Genomic DNA, 16,998 nt, shown 5'->3' with positions numbered 1-16,998 from the left:
TTTGCCACATGGTTAGGACAGATAGGCAGAGAGAAGCCTGATTATGAAAGTCACTGGAGCTTACATGCCTGACAGCAGGTTTGTGAAATGTGCTGTAACATACACCTCCAGCGGTTGAACTTCGGGTATACAGCCGGTTTTTCTGGCCAAAAATATTCCCATGATTATTAGTTGCCTATCAGACCAGGCAACAACTAAACACTAGTTGTAGGTCTAAGTTTTGTAGGAAGGGGGAAAAAAAAGAAGAACAACAAAAAAAAGGCAACAGCATCCTGTAATGGATCAGACTTTTTAATAGTTTGTTTTGGTCAGTGCAGTGCTGTGATACTGTAATGTCAAGCAGCAAACCAGCAGGTATATTAACTAGAGATGTGTAAAATCAACAGAAAGATGGCCTGGATTTTTCTTTTTCCTTCTGTTTGCAATTAAAAGCCAAGCACTTGTAGTTTAGAAGAATTGCTAAATATATGTTTATATGTATTAAAGTATTTTTTTCTGTCTTTCTTACTTGGTGATGTCACTCTTTCTTAACCCAATTATCCACACATGGGGGCCCTGTGTATTATTTCTGTTAGGAAAACAAATTGATGATGAAGTAAAATAACTTTCATTCAGACCCTTGTTTATTTACAAAGACTGCTGGAATTCTGTCTCCTCAACCCCAGGAAGACTCAAACAGCAGAAGGTACTCTTTCCCTTAAACTTTAAATCATTTTCTAGCCAAAGTGTAGGCAAAACATCTTCCTTTCTATGATTTTCTTAGTACCATATTCTCAGTGTTCATCCAGTTTGCACTTGGTGACCCCTTACTAATTTATTTCAAGTGTTGGGTGCTTTTTTTTCAATTACTGTTGTTGTTGCTCCAGCTATTCAGAAAACAGTTACTGAATCTGTCTTTCTGCATATGCCCTTTCTGCATGTGCCTTTGGGAAGGAAGAATACTTAGGTTTAGTTTCAGGAGATGTAATAGTGCTTAACTGTTTGTTGTAACAATTTTAAATTATGGATGGCAGTTATATCCTCAGTGTCAGAGGATTTAAACCAATCCAGAACAACAAAAAAGGAAAAAAGGGTCTCCTCCAAGCTGATTAAGACAACAGATCAGGGCAATTATGTTCAATTACATACACAAAATGAGCACATAGGTCAAAATATCATTTGTTGAAGTCACAACACTTTTACATGGTCACAAAACGTACAGCCATAAACCATACACAAAGGACATAGTCGCAGAGTGTAAAGGATTTATTCACTTGCTGATAAATTAATTGATAACAAAAACCCCTTAATTTCAATGAGGCCTATCTCTTCTTGTGTTAGTAAACCTGCATTACAATACAATAAGGTCTTCAATCTGACAAAGACCAAATATGATCAAGTGCTAAGAAGTATGCTGAATACTCAAAACGAACAATGGAAGGTGACATTTGATCCATATTCTGTTTGAAGCCCAGCAGATGTCCAGTGCTGACAGAAAAGGGCGGCTACTGTGCTTTCCAGGGATTGATGGGAACCCCATGAATTTCTTCACTCCTGAATTTTTCAGTTTCTTGCGTGCAACCATTAACAGCTATAACAGCAAACCATTTCTGCTGCTGTATAATGGAGTAGCACTTGTGCCTGTATACAGAATAAATGGCTCGGTATGACATATATTCTTTACTAGGTGATGATGGTGAAGCTGTGCCTTCATGGTATAGAGCCTACATCTTGGCCTACAGAGGTCTAAAAAGGATGGAAGTCCATGTAGCAAGACAAATGGGATGTGAGTGTTACAAAAATCCAGATCTGTTGTGTAGACTCCAGCAAGTTCCTTTGTTTCCTTTCCCTTCCTTCAAAATCTTTAGGATGGCCAGACCATACATAAGTAAAGCTCATTCTTCCATACCAAAATTTACAGATGTTAAGGCATCCTGGTGCATAAACCCTGAAAAAAATTGTGTCTAGTCTGTGTATCCAGCTGCAGAGTGCATTTTACCTCACACAGTTTTGCTAGGAAAAGTTTGGTGCCCAATACTTGGGTGCAGAAGACTAATTCCCAGCATTGCAAAGCGAAAGTCATAAAGATCAACCAATATAGCACATAACAATTTTTTGCATATCACAGTGCGTAAGTAGCAGGGTAGCTAGGTATGGCATCCTGCAAGACAGGTTAGTTTCAAAGTCTTTATGTAAATTACAAATAAAACTGAGAAAGAGAGTACAATAAGAAGCAGTGTGTTACTTGCACAGCATTGTTTCTCTTGGGCCCATGAAGTTTGGAAGCATTTGTAGAGCCAGTCTGAAGCCAGCTGGATTCTGATGAATTTTAACCTCAGCCTCACAGTTTCTGAAAATGAAAATACAGAAAACCTTTGCAGGCTGGTACAGCAGTCCTGTGAAGACTGGAAGCTGGTCAATCCTGCTGTTACCTCAATGTACCAAATTATACTAAATAAATGAAACATTGTCCCAATCTGCTTGCATTAAAAAAAAAAAAAAAAAAACAAACCAAAAACAACCCACAAACAAAAAAACCACTAACAACCCAAACTAAAAAAAAAAAAAAAAAACAACAAACATGCTAGAGGCCTTTGATGGAAATACAGCCAAAAAGTACGTATCTGATGCCTAGTCTTGCTGGAAACAGAAACGAGTGGTTACAAGCTTTTGAATTCTACCTCGTAAAGGAAGTCTCGTGTGGCTGGTCTGCGTCCCTAATGGCATTCCTGTCCCGGTACCTCCAGCCACACTCACGTGTCCCGGACTTATGCGGTGCTCGTGTGTGAACACCCAGCTTTTTCTCTTTGCCTTGTCTCAGCAGGGGCGGGCTGGCTTAGCATCCCCTCGCCAGCCACCCACGGATTGGGGCGGCAGGGGACGGGACCCCCTCGGCCTCCTCCGGCCGACGGCTTTTGCCGGACCGAGGCCAGCCTCTGGCGGAGGCTGCGGTCCCAGCCGGGCCGCGCTGCCCGCGGGCTCCAGGCACCGCCCGGGGCGCTGGTGCCGACTCCGCCGCCCCCGGGCGAGGACGGGAGTTGCGGCTGCGGCTGCGGGCGGGGGTGCGGGTGCGGGTGCCGGGGCCGGGCGCGGTGCCCGGAGCGCGGCGCGTCCCGCCCCGCGGGGGTGCCGGGGAGGGGTGTCCGCCGCACGTCACCGCCGCCCGCGATAAATGCCCGGCGGGGCGGGAGCCAGGAGGAGAAGCGTGGAGCTCCTCGGGGCGGCGGCGCTCTCGGCGGCAGCCCCTTGCCGCGGCTCCGCTGCTGGACACGTCCGCCCCCGCCGCGCCGCCCCCAGCGCTCCCGCCCGGCGCAGCGAGCGGGGCGAGGCCGCGCCTGCAACCCCCGGTCCCGGCCCCGACGCGGGCCTGGCGAGGAGGTGGGCGGCGGAGCGGAGCTGGCTCGGAGGGCGGAGGCGGCCGCCGCCGGAGCGGTAAGGGCGTGGGTGGGGGCTCCGCGCAGCATCCTCCTCGCGGCGGGGGCCGGGCGGGGGGCGGCGGCACCCGGGCACCGGGGAGCGGGTCCCCGCGGAGAGCGGGGCCGGGGCCGGGCCGCCGGCTGCGGGCGGCGCGCTGGAGGGCGCCGGTTCTGCCCCCTTGGCGGCTTTGTGCTTCCCGGCCGGCGGCGGGAGTCGCGCCTCTCGCCCGGGGTGAGGCGGTGCCCCCGGCTCTCTGCCTGACGCCCTCGGTCGTGTATTGGGCAGTGTCGGGCTGTTGTATTCTTGCAAGCGGCACTACTTTTCCTGAGAGTTCTCTGTGCTTTCCTTTGTTTGGCGAATGCAGTAACCCCACCGCCCCCCGTTTTCCTGTCCTGGTTGAATACCTTTAGTTTTACTAGTTTTTTGGAAATCAGAAACCAAAAGCTTTAATCAAAGGCGTGGTTTGAAATGCACCAAGAGGGGATATTTCATACCAACTTTACTGTGTCTTTCAGTTCACATTTTGGCAACGAGTGCAGGCCTTTTAACTTTTTTTGCTCTTGAATTCCAATACTAATACCGGGAGGTCTTATCTACAGTCTAATCTTCCTCGGTGCCTGGCTCCCTTTAGGCAGATGTGAACAGCCTGCTTTCTGGCGTGCAGGCAGTGACCTGTGCCTGCCTGTGTGCCATATACAACCACTTGAACAAACTCAAGTTAGTAAGGGTGATATAAGCTATCATCCCAGATCAATAGGTTATACTTGCTGGAGTAAAAAATGTTGCGCCCTGGTTTCTCACCCTAAAACAACAGTGGCAAACTGTACAAACTACAGGTTTTGTTGCATAATAAGCTCATACAGGCCAGTACCTCAACCTCCAAATTACATCGCTCTCTCTTATGCATTTGCAGCCAACAAACCTGGAAGACAGACTTTGCCTTGGAGCTAACTCCTGAGCGTTTTGAGATCATTCATCATGAAGTATGTAGTACAGGAATGGCTCAGAGTAACTACCTTGCTGTTCATAGCTCAAGCAGTTTCTGCAATGGCTCTTCCCAATGCCACGCGCTTAGAGGAACTTTTGGAAAAGTACATGGATGAAGATGGTGAGTGGTGGATCGCCAAGCAGAGAGGGAAAAGGGCTATCACAGACAGTGATATGCAAAGTATCTTGGATCTTCATAATAAATTACGGGGTCAGGTGTATCCACCAGCTTCCAATATGGAATATATGGTAAGGAAAAACTGATAGTGACATGCAGAAAGAAATGTTCTTAGTATAGTTACTGTCACTTTATAAACAAGCATACTTTGAGTCTAGCTTGTTTGTTTTCTCATTTAAGGCACTTGTTACTTGTTTATCTTTTTTTTTATACAGGGGTGAACTGTGAGATAAAAATGCCTGTTTGTGGTCCAAATCAAGTGTCATGTTCTACTGATATTAACAGGTTTAATCTCTCGCAGCTTTTCAGAATTTAAGTGGCAATTCCTTAGTATTGGGGGCCAATTTCCAAAACTGCATTACGCAAAATAGTTGATTATGGCCTAAGGAGTTACCATCTAAGAAGAGTACTGAACTATGAAGTTTTAAAATAACATGGATTGTCTCCCATGCTTCTAGGTTGGATGGAATTTCTCAGCAAAGTGAGGCCTCTCTAACAAGAAAGTCTATTTAAGTTGGCATGTGTTACTGGTGTCCTGTATGTTTCCTGTGTTTAACAGATTAATAATGTAATACATAATTTCTGTTGGTGTTTTTGCCTTAAGAAGCCTCAATATTTGGTTTGTAATTAGTAGCCTTAAATCTCCCATGGTTTTGAACTTTGATTTTGTGCCATAGTTCAAGGTTAACTCTGTGTCTCCTTGCTAATTAGATCAAATCAGGTCATAAGAGCTTTTAAGAAGTCTAGAAGTCTGACAAGAATATGCAACTTTTCTCCTGTATTCTTGTTTCTGCAGAAAAACTCAAACCTTTTTCTTGTGTCCACACTGTGTACTTTTTATTTGTCTTTCCAAACACCAGAGAAATAGCATTACTGTAGGTTGGGTTATCTATACCAAATATTACACAGGTTTCCTGACACCTTCCATTGTAAGGTCATGACAGAGGATCATATTAATACATTTCAAGATGCAGGTGTCTTTTCCAGTTTGGAGTGATGCCTCTCGGCTTGGAGATCTGATTGAACTGAGCATGTGTCCTGGAGAAACCATGCTTGTTTAAATCATGAATAAAAGTAGTTTAGCTTAAGTTTACTTATACGAGCATTGCTATATTAGACTAAGAGCTATCAGAGAATTAATTATCACATTTCATCTCCAAAAAAAGGGATGATAATGTCTAAAACCCTTTTAACCCTTTCAGTTACAATTTTCTGCACATATCCTTAAACTTTGTTTTGTTGTGACTTTTTCAGACCTTGTTACAATGAGAATAGGGAAGACTATTTTTTTCGTATGTTAAAATACCACAAAACTTTTTCCTGAGATTCTGCAAAAGGGTAGCTTTGTTTCTTAGTTATGTGCCTTTTCCTGTTCCTAATCCCCTCTACATTTGCCTGTGTTATATATCCTGGAAAAAAAGAATCTGGATGTACTCAACAGAGTTAGATTTTTGACATATATATTCTTCAAAGATTCCTCCTGCACTGCACACACTTTGGCTGAGACTTTGTGCTAGGTCTACATCTGGAACAAGTTTTGTTGTTGTTGTTGTTCTTTCTGTGCTCTCCAATGACCCCTGACCCAGACTACAAGTAGCATGGAAAAGAGATGCCCTGATTTTAAGGTCAAGGAGATATTCTTATGTCCTGTTACTCGGAATGGGACAGCAGCTTTCAAGAGAGTGGGATTCAGTTTTGGCCTAGTATCCAAGTGAATCAGGGATTGGGGTGGGTAAGAGTTTGGGATTTGTGAATGTAGAGGGTCTGGTCAAAGGGGTGGATACATATTCAGAGATGGGGACCCATGAGAAGGGCATGGAGAGATGCTGAGAATCTGGTCAAGAAGGTGTTGAGAAATCATTTGTGTGGAGGGGAAGGGCATGTGATGAATAGATGTGGTTAGGGGAAGAACTGTGACTCTCTGGGCAGAGAAATAATTGGGAGCAAGAGTTTATGGAGGGAGGTTAAGAGCACAGAAATTTGCTAAGAGGCTATTTAAAAAGACTAAACCTGGGAGTGAGTGGGAAGGGAGGTTGTACCTGGAGGAAGCAGGCAGGAGTCAGTATTGGGAACCGAGACAAGATGGTTTAGGAGACCATGGGAGCCCTCCAGCCCTCGGTTGCCTGAACAGAAGGAAGAACTGACTGGATTTCTGATTGTTTGAACATATATTTTTATGATACAGTTTGTGATTATGTGATTGGCCACCTTCTTTTCTATATGAGGTGTCAAAGGAATCAGGGCTGTTTTATTGCTTAATAAGAGTGAAATTAGAGTACAAAATTGTAAATGTGGTGTTGAGCCACAGACTGAATAGTGAAGAAGAAATGATACGTTATTAAGGAAGCATGATTTTTTTTGTGCAAAGGGATTCCTTTTGAAAAACTATTATCTGGTCATTATCATAATGCATATGTGCAAGAAATAAAATGGAGAGATAAACATTCTATCATTTCATAACTTCTAACAGATACAGCTGTCTTTTTGACCATAATTAAAACAAATGCCTGTTTTGATACTTACATATTTTTCTAGGTGCATATTAATAATAGGATGGGCAAGTTCTGCTTTTGCAGATAAAGAAATAAGAACTCATATATCTGGTTTTCCAAGGGTCTGTGACCTTTGGATCAGTTTTGTGAATGAAAAAAAAACTCAAACACCCAAGTACTGATAAAATTAAAACTGTACTTGACTATGTTTGGTAAAATAAAGGATGGGGATAAATAGGGATGTTGAATTAAAAAAAAAAAAAAGTTTCAGCAGATAGACCCATACCACTAAAAAAAATCCTTGCAATATGATACCAAAGGTGAGTTCCAGTGCTTCAGAATAGGGAAACAGTCCCTTTAAATGTTTGCCTGATGCTTAGTGAGCTAGATAAGTACAGCTGAAATACTTTTGTCTACTTTTGAGGTGCTTTATTAGTATAGACATGCCGGCAAAAAAATCACCTGCTATGGTCACAGTCATGTCACTGTAAGCTGCCCCTTGTACTAGTAAAACCTTCCCTTGTAAACAGAGCTAGCTCTGCTTGTGCAGGTGAAGTTTTATGTCTTACTGAATGTGAATGAAGGTGATCAAGGTCCAGGTGCCTCACTGGTACACCCGTCTCTCTAGAAGTCTGTCATAGAGCTGAGAAGTTTTAAGATCTCCAAGAGTGCTTGGAGCTGGGAGAAGGGTGTGTGGGGGCTGTGTGCTCTCATTGCACTGTTGGTGTGCAGCAGCTAAGCTAACCTAACAGGCGGCTGTGGCTGAAATGCCTCTGTCCTGCTCCTGCCACTGGCAGTATCTGAGTTGATAATGCGAGTCATCCATGTATTTAAAGAATCGGATTTAAATTTTTTAAAATGAATTTAAAAACTTTTTTCCCAGTCTGAGCCATGAAACTGGCTCCCTACCTGGCTGAATCAGCTGAGTAGCAGTGCTGATAAAAAGAGGGTGGGAATGCATAGCTATGGAGTAGGAGGGATGAAGAACCACACTTTGGGTAGGAGATACTGGTTATGTGCCTTCTTTCCAAAGTCCAGACTTAACTTTAAGTGAACCACAGGGCTAATGCCACATTTTGCTTCAAGCTGTGCAGAGGAGAAAAGCTTCTGAGAATGGTCTCCAGCATATAAGATCTTGGAAAATATATAAGGAAAATTAAAAGGTTGAATTACTGATTTTCTATATACTGTCCCTTTACGCGTTGAAAAAGTGTGCTGGGCTATCACAGTTCAGAGACCTAAATTTACTAGCTGCAGCAAGATTCACAGTAGGCTGGTCTAATGAACAGAATGTTCTCATGGTTGTCTGGCTGAACTTACCAGATGAAAAGTTCATCTTCCCAAGCACTGTGGCTCTGGTGGTGAGCAGTAATGGATTCCTAGGGTAAGAGAGTAAGAATAGAGCATGTGAAAAGAGAAAGTGCTGCAATGAAACTCCCCAGCTTCCAGCAAACAGCAGCTTAGGGATTTCCAAAATAGGCTGTTGTACTTTTTGTGTCCAGTAGTCTCAGATGGAATTTTCTTTTATGAATGTGAATGCTTTTGAGTCCATTTGTATTTTCTGAATCCATGGCATCATTGCAGAGCGCTATAATTTTAACCACACGCTATGTGAAAAAGTACTCTTTTTGCTTTTTTAAAAGGATCTGAAAAAAATCCTGTTCTTTTATTTGACGTCTTGTTTTTCTTTACTGTGAGAAAAAAACTTCCTCAGTGGTCACATCTTTGAGCTGAAGAGTTCTGCTCCTCTTTCTTGGAAACAGTTCTATCTGAAGAGCTATTCCATTTTGTTTTCCTTCTCTATCTGCTGTGGTTCTACTGTTTTCCTTTTAATTCAAAGGGAACAAACCGAACTGTTGACAGGTATGGCATACTGCAGCACTGCAACTTGATATAGTTGTGGGTTGTTGGGGGGTTTGTTTTTGGGTTTTTTTTGATTCCTAGTATTTTCCAACATTCTTTTACTTTTTGACTGTGGCTAAACTAAAGATGACATTTTCATAGAGCTATTCACGATGACTCCAAGATCTTTCCAATGTTCTAAGAGGACGCCATTTACTACAGTACATTGTAGTCGGCTGTAATCTCCAGCAATGTCCTCATTATTTTGCCTGTGTTCACATTGAATGCTATCTGTTATTTTGTCTTTCAGTTACTTAGTGTTAGTGAGTTTCTTATCTCCTGTCTTTTATTTTCCTGTCTTGTTTTTAACTACCTTAAATAGTAAATACCATTTTTCATTCCCTGTTCTTGAGTTATTGTGAAGAAGGTATATAGCAGAGGACCATGGGCGCATCTTCCAGAGAGTTTGAAAACTGATTTCATATTCTTAAATCTAGTTTTTGTCTTTCATTTTTTTCTTTATCTCATGATACCTTAATTTTACTCATTTATTAATTTTAAATAACTTAGGAACTTTGTAGAAAGCTTAATTGTACTTAACCATTTTCCATATGTTGTTGACACCTTCAAAGTCCAATATATTGGAGGAATTAGAATTATCCATATATTTAATGTTCTTTAATTTGTCCTATGAAATCATACCAATGGAAGTCAGGTTTTAGTCAGCAGTTTCTCAGGATCTACTGGAAGCGTTTTGAAATATTAACACCCACATGCTATTTTTTGTTACTGTGGTAACGAGGCCATTTTAAGAGAGGTTTGTACCACACAGTAATTCAGAAGTTTCATGATCAAGTTCATCCAGATCCTTGAAGGCTATTGTCTGGTCCTGGAAATTTGAGACTGTTAATATTTTCAGTTTCATCTAATGTTTCTCAAGTCTGATATAGATCCTTTTACTTGCCTTCTGTCTCTTTCTCCATATAGAAGGATTCTGGTGTGAGAACTTGCATTAAAATTCTCTGTAGGGAGCAGTAGTTCAAGAAATTCAGTTAACTCCACCGTGGCTTTATATGACCTTATGACTGCATGTCAGATCATTATTTCCTAGACATCTTCAATGCTGAGAGAGTTTTTGAATTGTCATCATTATGACTTAAATAGAAAAAATAATCTTCCTTGGGGTTGTGATGAACAGTTTGGTATGAAAATTTATGGCAGATGCAAGCTGTGTGTATTGTTTATCCTGCCATATGCTGCACATGGTTGTTTCCTAGGAAAAAAAAAAGGAGTAAGGTACATTTTCATTTTGGTGTGTACAAGAATTTAACAGCATTGGAAAGAAAGCAGAGAGGGATGACGTTTCCCTGCTGCCCTTCCAAAGCACCCAAACAATGCTTATCAGAGCACTGTATAAAATGCCATGTTTTCAACATTTCCCACCCTGGGCCATTGACACCCGTGTGGCCTTCACATCAGGTATGCACTTGGGGCACATCTGTATGGAAGAGACATCTGAGCTAGTACTGAAAACTGAAGCCAACTGGTGCTGGCATAGTCAGGTCTGACCAGAGCAGTGTGCTGTTGTGGCTCTGCAGCTGCTGTGTGTCCCTGCGTACTCCTTCATGATGCTGGAGCTGCCTGTGCCCGCCCAGCCTTGGCAAAGACCTCGTCTTTTAAGACAAAAATGTGAACCATCATGCTTTGTCTTATGCTTGTCCATGTATGTAATAATCTTGGTATATATATATTAGGCAGTACCTTCTTTCTGTGGTTAAAATTGTTATTTGGTGGATTGACTTTGCACAATTTTATGCACTCTACTTGCCATCAGTCCAACCCTTAAAAAGTATCATACAAAAGACTGTGACCAAATCAGGAAATCAGTACATTGGTTTGGTGTGGATTGATGTGGAAGGCCTTATTCTTTGTTATTCCATTAGAAAGCGTTTTATTGCGTTATTAATACATTCTTACCAGATTGTAAAACTTGAAGAACTTGTTTTAGGCACCATAACCCTGCAACTTCCTAACCTCTTGGTCTTTTTTTTTGTAAGCATCATTTGTGTATCATGGACTGAATTTTCAAAAACTTTTTATATCCCCAGTAATTTCATTGGCAGCATTGCACCTTAATAAATCTGAACATATTAATGAAAACTGAGAAACTGAGAATTTTTTTATGATTATCATGGTCAACACTTTAAAAATAGTCATTATTATTTGGATAGTGGAAATTTTTAGTTCCTTTCTATTCCAAACAGTTGTACTCTGCAAAAGTAAAGGACACTGCAAAAGGAAAGGACCCACCAAGAGCAATATTTACAAAAAACATTTTGATTAATGAATTGATAATGGATTCCATTTTAAACCATTCCTCTAGTGTTCATTCCTTGATTTCATACGTATTTTCCCAAACAAATGAGTAAGTCAAATAGGTCATGTGAGATCCTCATTCCATGCATGTCCCGTTGCTGTACTGAAGGTGTTCAGGTTCCCAGCTTGATAGACAGCGATGCATCTCAACCTGGTATTTCTTGGCACCTAGCCACACACTGCATTTTGTAATTGCTGTAATTGGAGAACATGAGTGTCCTCTAGGGAAAGGAAGTCTTTGCTTATTTATTTTTAGTTTTCCTTTTCACTAGGTCCTGGCAATAAATGCAAACTTGGGATGTCACTGCAAAGCACGTGCCTAGCTTATGTCAAGTTTTATTTTGCAAACTTGTGAAGAAAATAGTCTTCTAGAGATCCTCTTTAAAAAGTTCCGATTAGAATAAATTATTTTGTGTATCTGCATGATTGTTAGGGACAATTACGGATGTGTATCTGGCAGCAGTATTAGATCCATATTTTGTTCACAGGGGGGAAAAAACCCCACATCTATTCTTTGTGTTGGTATAATAGCTCTGAAGGTCTTAGTTTGAAAACCTTGATACTGATGTGCTGAAGGTGTTGATAACCATGGCTTCTATGGGGCCTTGTATTTTGGGAGGCTTGAAGGTTTCCCACCCCGTTTCAGTAACTTCATGGAGACTTCAGAAGAGGAAAATTAAGAACAACTCTAAGTATTTATCAATTTCTTAATTTTTCCTCAGGCAAATTCTTGCTGTTTTTAAATACAAATCGTTGGACTTTGCATCATATGAACCCACTAGTGGATAGAGCTTTTTCATGGATAATAGTAAAACATTGTTCATGTCATGATAGAGACTGAATAGGGATTGAAATAAATTTTTGGCTGTTTTGTGATGCTTTTAGATTCTATGATCTGCATAAGTCGGGATGTAGCAGTTTCTCTCTCTATGCATATCTGTCAGCTCCCAGCTGAGGTTTTTTGTCTGTAATATACTTAGGAGAATTGAAACAGCATTAGGAAACATAAAGGAAAGCCTTGTGGTGGACTTACACATTTTGGTGAATTTTACTGTGCTGGAAAGTGCCCTGTTAAATTTCCTAGACCTTTCTGACAGAACTTTTTCATGTCTCTGTTTAGTGTATCTTGTCCGTTTTGCCAAAACTCTTCAGGGACTCTTGGTTAAAAACAATTCCCATTCCCTTTGAGCAGAGAACTTCGGTTTGTGGAATCCCTTAAGTGGCTGGAGAGCACTTTGGGTGCCAAGAACAGAGCAGCTCTTTTCAGAGTGAACCTGCCTGCCTTCCCTCTGATTTTCCACTTTTCTGCTCCACTTCAAAGGCTGGTGGAAGTGCTTCAGCTCCTTTGCCTGTGCTCAAAGGCTCCTGACACTGCATCAAAGAACACAGTGACATTGACTTATCCTCTTATTCTCTCTGGCAGTTTTAGCAAAGGATTGTGCAATGTGAAGTGGCCAAGAAAGCAAGTGGATAAGTCTATGGTATGACTTCTATTGATGTAATGCCAACAACAACTAAGCAACTCCAAGTAAAGAAACTGAAAGCGGAAAGTAGCAGAAAGGCTCACTGTCTCAAAATTTAAGGGAGCCTTCCCAAAGTAAAATGATTAACAATACAGGACAGATGCTGTTCACCTTTTATTTTTGCTATCAGAGAACTTCTTCATCCCCCATATCAAAAATTTTATTAAAAATTAATCAGTAGTAGCAGAATCAAAGTGTAAATACAAAACAGCAACTAAACACAGAAAGAATCAATGAGATTTATAAAAGTAACTCCATGTAGACTGTCATCTTCATGATATCCACCTTGGAATCTTCTTTAACTTCAGCTGTTTTTTTAATTGAGAAAAAAGTATTTCTCTTAGCATAATTTCATTGAAATGCTAGATATGAATTTATCCTGTTATCTGTAAATATAGTCCTCAACCTTAGATTTGGCATAAGTAGAGTGACTGTCATAGTTAGAAGAGTGTGATTTCTTTACCTTGAGGTTAACAGAGCACTGACACAGGCTGCCCAGAGAGGCTGTGAAGTATCTTTCCCTGGAGACATTCAAAACCCACCTGGACGTGACTCTGTGCAACCTGCTCAGGCGAACTTGGTTTAGCAGGGGTTGGACTAGATGGTCTCCAGAGGTCCCTTCCAACCCTGACCATTCTGTGGCTCTGTGAGTCATTGAGACGACGATCCTCTGTTGATACAGAGGACAATTTTTATTTTATTATGAAGGAAGATAATTTGTTAAAATGAGGCTGTTTCACTCATTAAATCCAGAATTTTGGCTGCCTATATACATATCACAGTATATATGTCCTTATTTCCTTGTCGGATCTGCAAATGGTCAGGAAATCCTTTAATGCATTTTTCAGCTCTCTTTTTTTTTAGATTATATTTAAACATGTTTCTAACAGTAGTGCCAAGTCATATATTGTCAGTTGGCAGTCTCCGGCAGTAAGTTCAGTTCACTTGCGTCAAATCAGAGTGGCCGTATTTTAAAAGCATTCACTGTGACATGTATTTGAGATACTGCAGTTAATTCCACTTCAAAGTCCAGGAAATTCTGTAGCATCTCTGAAACTGCTGTATGAAAGCAATCAGTTACAGCTAGTTTATTGTGGTAGTCACTATTAGGATTTGCAGTAAGGGCCTGTACTCTGGTTAATTTGTAATTAGCTATAAATATTTATTAATACTATTTGTAATGAATGTGTGTCATTCATAATTTGACAATGGACAAAATGCAGAAATCAAGATCAGCTTTTACACTGTTGCGTCTCTTCCATTCATGTCAGAATATAGAATTGAACACATGATTTTTAGTCATGTTCTAATAGAAAGTCTTTATGCACTGCCTTTAAAAAGTAGCAGAGTAAATACACTGTTTCAGAACACCCTGGCAAGCTGAATATTCCAGCAAGATTTTTTTTAACATGCTTAGAGTACATACAGAATTAAATGTGATTAGTCATGTCTGCTGGTTCCTATTCCTGGTTTTACTTTTTGAACACAAAAAGCTCAAACACATGAAACTGTAATAGGGAGATACTTCCAAATATTGGTGCAATTTGTTCAGTGTCTGGGAACAATATTTTTGGCCTCATACTGCTTTCCTGTTTCCAGGCAAAAGCCACAGTTTTCCTGCTTTTTACTCTTTTCCAAAAGAGTAGCTGAAACCTCGAGCTCTGTTCAGGAATCTCTGCCCAGTTTAAAGCTCTATAAACTCCAGTCTACCGCATGGTAGCATGTAAGGTCCTTACCATTTCATTTCTAGACAGGTAGTGGCTCTCCAATGGAAACTGGATGCCTAACTTTCTTGGTAATGAAAAGTATAACAATTTTAACTATCATCTTTCTTTGTGCTTAAAAGATATATCACTACTAGTTAGTATGGTTGGGTTTGTATTTTCAAGGAGAGTTGTCTGGTTTTTCAGTACTCCTCAGTTTTTGTGGTCACTCTGCTGTATGCTGTGAGGGACCTTGGGCTAGTATGGAGGCCACATTTTTTTCAGACTCAAATAACTGAAGGTAAGCATCTCAGTTGTGTGCAAGTTACTGATTTTTCAGATGTGCTAGTTATCATTATTTTCCATGGACTTCCTTCAGCAGCCTTGGTACAGATGAAAGTGCCTCACCTAAGTGTAACTGAAAGCCAAGCCAATGAAAACTGCCTATGTCTGTTTGTCAGGAAGAGATGATGTCAAACCAATGTATTTTACTTTTTTTTTTTACGACCCAGTAACTATCCAGCATAATGTATCAGAGGGAAGTAGCTGGTGTGATATTTTTGACTCTGGAAATTTTTTTACACTCTCCACCCCAAGGTTTTTGTGAGTGAAAATTGACAGAAGCTCTCTGTTGAACTGCCAGAAGACTGAACGTGGTGATGCTGTTGGAGCTCACCCCTTTTTGATTAAGCACTTAGGTTATGACTTGTGTGAGCAAAGAATGCACTTGAAAACTGCAGAATACATTGATGTGGGCACAGGTTGGGGTTGGTTTAGACAACACGATCAAAACAGAAGAACTTGACAGATGGAAGTAATGGCCTGAAATCCACATGATGAACTTGAACTGCAAGGTATGGAATAAATCAAACAGGTAAAATACAAGAAATAAAATGTAGAGGTAACACTGCAATAAAAAAGGTGCAGGAGTTGCACTGAGTTAAAAAATAGTATGAGGCAGCAGCCTTTGAAAGGAGACTTGTCTGTGTGAAAGTGGTGAGACCTTGTCTGAAATGCAATGTCCAGATTCGGTCATTTTTTAAGAATGGTCTAGCCATTCTAGGAGGAATGAAAGAGATTAATGGGATTGATTATAAACACAGAATATGTGATTTATGAGGAGGATTGAAGGAATAAAGCAGCTGAATTTGTTTAATCTGGGAAATAAATAAAGGTTGTTACAGGAAAGAGAGTGATTTCTTTTTTCTTGGCAATAAAACATCATCCAGCATTGCAGGGCCAGTGGTTTAGGTTGCATACCAAGAAAATCCTCTTGACTCTTGCAGTCAGAAAACTGTAAAAGAAAATGACAGTAAATATTACTCTGAAACTACTGTTACTGGTTTTAATTTAAAGAAAAGGTTGATAATACACAGATATTTGATTCTGGCTCAGTGGAAGCAGCTAGATACACTACAGTGAAGATCAGTCTCTTTAAGTCATGTTCAGCTGTACCTTTGTTTCATTCTCTGCTGCTGCCATGCAGTGGGTTTCTAGTTCTTAACTGTATTTCTGGCTTATTTGCTTATGGCATTTCTCATTCTGTGTTTCATCTTTCCTTTTTTTTTCCTTCTCCGTGTCATTAGCCTTAAAGAATACAGTGGATTCTATTAAAAAGTAAATAAATACCCATACTGTACTGTGGTATTTACTTTACCACTCTCTCCCTATATTTAGAATGTATACAGCAATGAGGTATTTATACTATGCCATGGTAAATGTTTACTTTCAGTGGTGCCCACTGTACTTACTTTTCCATCCTTACTGAGCTTAAATTTTAGCTTTTTTTTTCTTTCCATATAGTCCCATTCCATATGATTTTTTTTTCTGCTTTCCTGTGTCTATGAAAATCTCTCCAATCACTGAATTATTTTTTTTTTTTTTTTACGGGAAAATGTTTTTTGAGCTACTGGGCTTACCAGCTCTATTGCAATACCGATTGGTATAATTGTTAGACTCACTTGTGCTGGTCTACCTTGGGTGAGAAGGAACTCTTTTGATTTAACATCCACACAACACAAATAGTTGGATTCATCTCACCAAACTTTCAATGTCTGGGGTGTAGATGTCTGCATTTGAGCCAGTTGCCTTTATAATTAGTAGAGAAAAATGAGAATTTTCAACACACAGTTTATCTCAAAGGTGGGTAGCTAATTTTACCTCCCTCTCTATAGATGCTTATTTGTCTATGTAACTGCAAAGGTAATTTAGGTAATTGGCTCAAACGTAGGTATCTGCTTTGAGGCTGTTTAATTTCAGGGGAGGCTAATCCCATGCCGTGTGATTAACTGGGCTGTTTAGGAATTGCAGTTTAAGCTGCAGTATTGTCACTGAAACATCAGCTTCTCCATAAGCAGAACACTGGTTTCAGTCTACACAATACTCAAACCCCATGTTGACAGAGGTTAAATACCACAATTTGTAGTCCAGTCTGTAAAGTTAAACTGGTGTTAGTTGTGGTTTATTTTAATATGATAATTTGTAAACCAGAAGCATTCAGA

General features: G+C 40.5%; 1 protein-coding gene across 3 annotated transcripts in view; it reads left to right on the top strand.

Moving 5' to 3' along the window:
- The first annotated feature begins 3,195 nt into the window (after positions 1 to 3,195).
- The window catches only part of CRISPLD1 (cysteine rich secretory protein LCCL domain containing 1), a 45,984-nt gene continuing 32,181 nt past the window's right edge, over positions 3,196 to 16,998 (top strand). The window contains exons 1-2 of one of the 3 annotated variants that reach the window (XM_056332227.1): positions 3,196 to 3,411; positions 4,310 to 4,632. In XM_056332227.1, coding sequence (XP_056188202.1) covers positions 4,375 to 4,632 — 258 coding nt within the window. In that variant the 5' untranslated portion in view covers positions 3,196 to 3,411; positions 4,310 to 4,374. Of the gene's footprint in view, positions 3,412 to 4,308; positions 4,633 to 16,998 lie in introns of those variants that run through there. The other 2 variants (XM_056332228.1, XM_056332229.1) reach the window with 2 other exon arrangements.

This window comes from Falco biarmicus, chromosome 3 (assembly GCF_023638135.1).
Source record: "Falco biarmicus isolate bFalBia1 chromosome 3, bFalBia1.pri, whole genome shotgun sequence".
NCBI lineage: Eukaryota > Metazoa > Chordata > Aves > Falconiformes > Falconidae > Falco > Falco biarmicus.
This window is presented reverse-complemented; position numbering and strand designations above follow the sequence as displayed.